The following is an 8,784-nucleotide window of genomic DNA, read 5'->3' on the forward strand; positions in this document are numbered from 1 at the left end:
GGGGTCATGATTTGAACAATTTAGAATCTACACTACCGCAGGATGCTTCCACATAAGCTTCAGCTTTTCTGGCTCAGTGGTTCTTGAGAAGAAGATTTTTTAAGGACCCCACCCTATTTTTGTATTTTTTGATTATCTCCCCTTGGAAGGGGGCTTGGCCCTTCATTTTAACAATTTAAACTCCCCTTTACCCAAGGATGCTTTGTACCAAGTTTGGTTAAAATTGGCCCAGTGGTTCTTCAGAAGAAGTTGAAAATGTGAAAAGTTTACAGACGGACAGACAGACAGACGGAGGGATGGACAACAGACAACAGGTGATCAGAAAAGCTCACTTGAGCTTTCAGCTCAGGTGAGCTAAAAATTGGCAAAAAATTTCATTCTCAAACAAAGCAAACTTTATTTTGCATAAAACAATGTAATGAATATAAATCAATTATATTTACAACTTCCATTTCATAACTTCCTGAGAATATCCAAAAAGTTAATGTATGTACAAAGCATTTCAGATTAAAAATCCTTAACGAAGTAGATAATGAAAATCAGTATGTGTACTTTGTTACATGTACCATTAATTACTGGTTTCGTAATATTTCCATTTCTATTTGTTTTCTCTGTGGTAACTCTTTGAAAGTTAGGAGAGTTGATTTCTTGATCACTCTAACGGAATGCAAATTTCGCAAAGCGAAAGGTCAGAAGCTAAGAAGGCCTAATATGCATGTAATTCTCGTGCGGCTGTCTTTGTGTCTGACTCTAAGGAGGTTTAATATGCATGTAATTCTCGTGCGGCTGTCTTTGTGTTTGACGTCAGTGGGCGGGGACTATTGAAATTGACATGTGAGGCCTCGTGTAATTTAAATCTATTAGTCTACATTTTTAAAATCTAAATTCACAATTTTATTTCACAATGAAATGGAAATATAAGGAATCACTGACTAGTTAGTAGAGTATGCCAGGGCATCAACGATAGTTGGAAACGTGGGATAATTTGCATAACGGGCAACTATCGTTGATGCCCTGGCATACTCTACTAACTAGACAGTGATTCCTTAAATAACTATACGTAAATAATAGACTTTTTTGACAACCAATTCCTAATCTCACAGAATTACAATACATAATTATGAGGGATGGCAATCGAATACAGAATTGCCAATCAGTTCCCACCGATAAACCAAATTACAAATTTTCTTGACCTATTGTTTTCAAGTAAGCTCTATTCATTAACACAACATGACTTAAAAAGATGTTAATACTATTCTGTTTATTCTTGATAAAGCTCTATTTCATTTCAATTTCTCAAGACAAGAAAAGGTTTAGAAAGCCATAAAACAGGCCTGAGATTTCAGAGACACTGAAGATTTTTCAGGCCAGTGTCACATTAGTTCATTCTGCATCATCACCATAATCAGAACTATTAAGTCACTTACAAAGTTTGATATTTTTATCTGAGGTGGACTGTAATTTACTGCATAAAATTTTGTCAGGAAATAGACAGCGATACAGGCATTACCATCCAAAATCACATTCAGAGAAAATTATTAGAATTGTATGCTGAAGAGATTAAACAGAAGAAACTTGTGTAACATCGGTGACAAAATGAAGATATTTCATTGGAAAAAAACCCATTCAAATAAAATTTAAAACAAGCTTTTCTTAATATAATTTCAGCACACACGCTGTTCCTACATGTGTTAAAAAATAAAAGAACATGAAAGACCCTGTGAAGCAACCAATTGGTCAATACAGCATTTAAAATTGCAAAGACACTTTTGACCCAAAATGAACAGAAAGAATACAACGGTGATTCCATTTGAACTGAAACCTCCTTCTCAAACTCGTTTATTCTTGGAGAAATGTACACATAATACTACTATTCGTCCTCTTTCTCGATGACAACGTACTGGCTTTGTATAGAGGTTGTAGTAGTGTTTTCTGTGGTTTGCTGGATTTGTTCCTCACTGTACATAACGACTCTGAGGTGATGCTTGCAGTCCTCGGGGACCTGGAACATCTTGCCGTGGCCTGGTATAATGTGATTGGCCAGCTGAAGAATACTGATCCTTCCCTGTTCCTGAGACTCGGGGTCCTCGCTCAACATCTGCCACAAACTGGGATCTTCCAGGTCATCAAAACACTCAAAGAGACCTCCTACAAATACCACATATTGGTTATACATGTGTCAGTTACTCTGTCTTTAGGTTCATACTTTGAGGAGTGATCTGTATTCTGGACTTAATTCATCTTCCCCTTTAATTCTTCCATCTCCATCCATTCAGTGTTTTTCACCTATATTTTAAAAGCAGCCTTTTTCATCCATTTTGGGAAGAATAAATTGGGAAAATGTACATGCAGTCAATAATGGGGAAAAAATGACAATTGTTTCTAAACAGCTCTGATTTTGGATCATAAAAAACAGTTCTTTAACTTTTTCCTATATTCCTCTGACCTCTTACACCATGTAAATTTTCACGGATGAAATGGAAAGCAATAGTAGAGAATACTAGTTTTACCTGTAACAGCAACTGTTCCAAGGGCAGTGTTTTTGACCAGAACAGAAACATCAGAACCAGACTGGCCTGGGGTAGAAACAACTTCAACCTCATCATCTATTTCATAGGGAATCCCCTACAAGATCAAATACAACAAGAGGTAAATAGGATAAATTTCTAAATACTGAAAGCTGAGGGAGTTAGTTCATGCTAGAAAAATTACATGCATCTGTACATGCAAATAAAACAAAAAAAATAATATCATCAAAGACTAAAATTATTGTAAATTCACATTTGGAACACATACAATATGTACTTGTATATTTAGTCATTTTAATCTATATTGATGACTTGCTTTAAGGTATGAACCATATTAGTACATTTACACAGGGATAATTTTGGACAAACTAAAGCAGCTATGAGTTCATTCCTTCCCTTTTATTTAATGTGTTATAAAGGAAGAATTGTAATACACAAAGAACAATACAATCATGTATTGATTAATTCACAATACAGCTTCAGTCCATTTCCATGCACCAATGGTGAAAGCCTTGCCTGTTTGTCCAGCCATCACACTAACACATCACTGGCAAACACTACAAAGATATATTATTTGTATACATTTATATACATATCAAACTGACATGTACCATATATTATTTCAAGACACAAGTGCCAACTTTTAAATACAGTCAAACCTGTTTTAAGAGGCCACCATAGGGAACTTTTGAAAGTGGCCACTTATTCCATTTGCCCTCAGAATTGCCAGTCAGTAAATAAACCAACAAAATTTATTCTTTAAAAATTGTTTCCTATATAATTCTGTACTAAAAAAAGTTGTAACATTTCCAATGTTTTACTTAATTAGCGGTCATAAAAAAATTAATGTTTGACCACAGAGCGAGATACTGGACCTGTCGATGAGATGTTGGACCGCTTACGTCACAGTGTGGGCGGGGTCAGCTGTATCTTATTTGCATTCGTTGGAGTTCAACAGAACTTTACAGAATTGACCAAGTTTAAACCAGAGTGCGGGTAAACAAAATTTACATCTTGTTATGTCAAAATAAAAAGTAATAGGTAAAACAAAACATTTATTGACTGTGTTCTCGAGCAAAATGCGTTATGTCGACCCCTCAAACCAAACTGTTTGCCTTCGGCCTAACGGCCTCAAGCAAACAGTTTGGTTCTTGAGACCGACAAAACGCATGTTCCCCTGGAACCCAGTCAATAAATGTATAATGCTTTGTTAAATTTATCAATTATTAGAGAGTAAAATCTTTATAATTTTTTCTCATAAATTATCTTTTATTCTTCAACATGTCTCTCAGAAAAATACAAAGCCAACATCACAAATTGAAAATTAAGAATTAGAAGCTATAAAAATAATTGCCATGTACCCTTCGAAAATGTGCAATTATGCACAAGTCATAATAGGAAAAATATATGTACCCCTTCAAGGCAATCACATCACAACCATCCAGCAATAAATATATATCATCGCACTATTATGTAACAACAAGACCCCTCCTTTTTCATACATACTATCACCAAATTTTCATACCATCAAGACAATAAAGTGAACCGCCACAGCATGATACGCCCGTCAAATATTGTTCAATCATCATAAACAGTTTAGGGTGCAAGAAAATAATGTCAACCTTAATTCAAAGATTTCCAATATTTTTCCATTCCTTATAATATATTTGATGTTTATACATTTCCTGTTGTGCAGGCACTAATCATAATAAATTTCTCAACTGGTTGTGTTAGACCTTGACAAATGCCCATCTGCAGTGCAGCCCTCTTCCTCCCCCCCCCCCCCCCCCCCCCCCCATCTTTCATATTTATTTGATATTTTCAAAAAATTAAATAAAAATATCATATTAAACAATTTCAAAATAGTCTTAACAATTTAATCTATACCAAATTAATTTTGAAAATAAAAGACTGGCCATCAAATGACATATGCTATGAACTGACAAGCAGATTTTCTGTCTTATTCCAAAAGGATACAGATAAGAGCTGCTTGATCAGAGATGCTCTAACAGAAATGATTGAGACAGCTAACCTTCCGATACATTGAACTCATTAATTATAATCTTTAACTGGATGCATGTCTATTCATTACTCCCAAGGGATGAATGGATCTGCACTATCTGCTTTAATAGTCTGTATTGCAATAAATATGCATATTTATGTCATTCCGTTGAAAACAGATATTTTTTAACTTGTAACAAAGATTTATAAAAAGAAATAAAAACTTGTAATCTTGATGCAATATTTTTACTGCATGACTCTTAGATTTGTAGGAACTATCTACCATAAAAAAAAAAAATACTTGATTTTTTTTAGAGTTAATGTCAGACTGGTTTTAAGCTGCAGTTCATACTGACAAACCAACACATGCTGATTCCAATATCCCCCCCCCCCCCTCAGATATAATTAGTTTTAATTATATTATACAATATCAAATTAGTTTATTATACAATATCAATTTTAAGTTAGTTTACTTTTCACCAAATTCATTTTAAAAGTTAAAAGGCTAGCCAACTAGATTCATTTAATCCAACGCTGATTCCTTTCCCTAATTCCCAGGAGATATAGATAACACCTGCTTGATCAGAGATGCTCTACCAGTTAGCCCCTCACACTAAAGCTCATTAATTTCTCTCTAATTTGACATGTAATTTTCTGTTATCAAAATTCTCATTGACCAGTGCTTGATGATTAACCCATGGGAGAGGTGGAATTTCTCTTATAACATTACATTTGTTATAGATTGCTGTAAAGTATATAATGAAAAAAATTAAGTATTTCCTTGATTTAACATTTTTTTAATAAGGATACTGCAACATTCTTACATTTTTGGGGATTGTGCAATTTAATAGTATAGAGACACAGTTTTTAAAAAAAAAATTCACTAAATTAAAGGTCACAGTGACCTTGAAATAGGTCGCAACACATCTTCTACCTAAGATGCATAAATTGGCCAAGTTTGATGATTCTAAGTCTTACAGTTTTCTAGTTATGAGCCGGACAGGATTTTTCCATATTTGGCCATAGCATCTTAATTAAAGGTCAGAGCAACCTACTTTTAATGCGCGACACACCTTCTACCCAAGACGTATCAGCTGACAAAGTTTGATAATCCTAGGTCTAATAGTATTAAAGTTATGAGCGGCGGACACGAGAAAGCTAACAGACGGACGGACATGAAGGCTATAACATAATACATCCCGTCTTAAGACGGGCGTATAAAAAAGCCACAAGATGGGTACACATACCTGCTTAAATGCATGTTTGAAGAAGTTGTCTTCAAAGCAGAGCTCTCCAGAGACAATGTGTTTTGCCTTCGTAAATAAGTTCAGGTTACCAACTTTATCTGACCGACCACTAGTACAAATAACATAGTCCACATCCATTGGTGTTAACTGGTATTTCTGTAATCCTGAAAATATGAAGAGGGGCCAGATTTTATTTATTTGACAGACATACAGTGTATGAATAATATGTCTCATGCATGACACATACAACAATATAACAGCACTCAACACTATCAATATTGTATATATATATATGTATTTATATTGTGTGGACTTGTTATTTAGGCAACAAAGTGAAAAACATTAGAGAGCATGAACAGTAGAAAAGAAAGCCTGAGACATCCAGAGGACCCCCCCCCAAAAAAAAAAAAAATCAATCTTACACTGAAATGTTTTTCACACTTTAAATATACATATAAATTTGACTGTAAACAGAGCATGTCTAATTTCTGACACTCCAAGTGGAAAACATACATTGATATTTACAAAATCTTTGAACCTGGCTTGAGCTTTACTAAACTGATCATCAACCTTGGTTTAACTTCTACATCCAGATGACCATTTAATAAGTGGGGATGCTACCAAAAAGCCTCAATATTTCTCTGATTATATACAAAGAATGACTACTTCCAATACTCTTTACTGAATTATCAATAACAATTCTAGATTTACAAAAGTTTAGAATATATATCTTTATATTGCTTCCTAGCCATTCTGGATAATTTTTTTCCCTTTAAAGATAAGCACATGCATTTATTATTTTTAGACATGTTAGAACTCTGAAAATTAAAAACTAAAAAAATCCATATTATACATTTATAAGCAATAAATATTCTGTTCTCAACAAAATGTTTTATACATGCTAGCAATCTGTATTGTAAAAACTAGTTATTTTATAATATATGGGATGAAACTATCAAATACAATAATATGACAGATCCAGAAGGTTCTCATAAGCTTGCCTTGAAGAAGTAAATCTCTGTCCCATGGATTCCCAGTGTCTACTATGATGTTATGTAGGCCTTTAATTAAGGTGATGCTTCCACTTGTTTTCATCTGACCTAGATAGTGTGCGTAAATCAATGTACATGGTATGTAATTTTTAATTAATCAGTCTATCAATATTCATCACATTAAAGAAGAGCCTGCACATTCTGTTTTTTGAAAAATTGCATGTATAAGTTTGAATTATCATTTTTCTTTTCAATTACAAAATTACAAAAAAATTCTGGATCTACAAAACCTTCTTCTTTTGGTATACTGTAGCCTTCTTTGAGCACCAAAACTTCATACATTTTGTTCATGTGGAAATGTAGTAACTCTATACAAGAATGAAAAAACATTTGAATATTTTGCATAATGGCAGAACAAAATAAAATATAAATAGTTGTTTAATCTTTTTAGGAAATCTGCAAAGAAGTCATGTTTCTGATTCTGGTGATTACATGGACATTATTGTGTAAAATCAGGTCAAAGTCAGTGTATGGTGAGATATTTTGTAAAACGCCCTGTAACACAAAAAAATTTATTTATATATAGTTTGGTAGCAGAGATTCGATCAAATTTTATATTAATGAGATTTTTTTTGTATACTCAAAAAAGTAAATATGAAGTGCTTTTACCGTGCTTGAACATCTTTTGATCAAGTAGAGGCAATTTTTATGGATCGACGGACAGAGTACAACAAACAAATCATTTTTTATTGTTGGTCTTGTCTTGAAAAGTATACCAAATTTTCCCCCATCCACATGTAATGTGATATAATTAAGAAACTTGCTATGTTAATTTACATGTAGCTCCATTCATATTCTAAAATATTTGAAAAGATATTAACAGCCAGTCCCCTATCATAATTTTTGTCAGTATTAATTAAAAATTCTGAACAGAATAAAAAAGAGGAATCAAAACTCCATATATACACTGTACAGTAAAGCATCTGTCCATCAATATCTCTAAAACGGGTACAGATTGCTTTAAAATTTACAGGACATAGGAATACACAAAATTTAGACATTAATTATGTCATTATTAAATTGATTGTTATGCAGTGATCTCAGCGAGATCCGTAGAGACTAAAAATTTTGGTCCGTAGAGACACCAGACAAAAATTTTTAGTCTCTATGGATCTCGCTGAGATTAGTACTGGACCTGTTATGAACAGCCGATCAAGTCCACAGGGACTTGAGACAATCTTAGCAAATTCTGGTATATAGTATAATATTATTAGTATATATAGTATAATATAGTATAATATATTATAATATAGTATGATATAATGTAATATAGTATAATATTATTATACTATATACCTGATTTTGCTAAGATTGTCCCAAGTCCCTATGATCTGATGATCAAGTCGGGGCAATTTTTCCACTGTTGCACTGTAGACATCACTCTTGTGCTCCCCCTCCCCGCCCCCAAGAAACATCTTTTTTTAAATCGAATGTTTAATTTTTTTTAATCACCTTTAGGCTTATCTTAGCATAGTCCGAAATATCTGACGTTTTCCTGGCCTTTTTACTGATTTTGATATTTTACGTGTCAGGAAAACTGGCACGTAAAATATCAAAATCGTGAAAAAGCCTGAAAAACGTCAGATATTCCGGACTAATCTTAGCATACCCCCTCCCCCCGATCCCATACATCCCTCCCAACCCAATTCGTCCACATTCACTTCTGACTCTCTTTGACCTGACCTGTTCTCTGTCCCTTTTGTTAAATACATTTTTTGTCAAGTAGACTGAAACTCAAGACAGAAGTAATTTACCGCCTCTGGTTGCTGATGAAAAAGATGATGATCCAATCCCAATGTGAACATCCGGTTCCACTAATTAACGCTACCTATACAAAAGTAACCAGTGAGGGATTTGGATCCTTAGTAAGTTAGTAACAGTTTTCATATAGCATTCCCCAAAATGTACATATATATTTTAAATTGTACATGTTAGCAATTATCTCAACTTATGAAC

General features: G+C 33.6%; 1 protein-coding gene across 1 annotated transcript; it reads right to left on the reverse strand.

The window, feature by feature from the left end:
- Positions 1–1,003: 1,003 nt before the first annotated feature.
- On the reverse strand, positions 1,004–8,630 carry LOC133203077 (metallo-beta-lactamase domain-containing protein 1-like). The gene is made up of 6 exons (XM_061338943.1): positions 8,583–8,630; positions 7,059–7,136; positions 6,778–6,876; positions 5,777–5,940; positions 2,511–2,625; positions 1,004–2,148 (listed from the first exon to the last, which is right to left on the reverse strand). The coding sequence occupies exons 2-6, from the start codon at positions 7,117–7,119 to the stop codon at positions 1,871–1,873; spliced, it is 717 nt and encodes a 238-aa protein (XP_061194927.1). The 5' UTR covers positions 7,120–7,136; positions 8,583–8,630; the 3' UTR covers positions 1,004–1,870.
- Between the last annotated feature and the right edge of the window lie 154 nt (positions 8,631–8,784).

The sequence above is a fragment of the Saccostrea echinata genome, unplaced genomic scaffold (assembly GCF_033153115.1).
Source record: "Saccostrea echinata isolate AGI-Se365-2 ecotype Australia unplaced genomic scaffold, CSIRO_AGI_Sech_v1 ptg000047l, whole genome shotgun sequence".
NCBI classification, from domain to species: domain Eukaryota; kingdom Metazoa; phylum Mollusca; class Bivalvia; order Ostreida; family Ostreidae; genus Saccostrea; species Saccostrea echinata.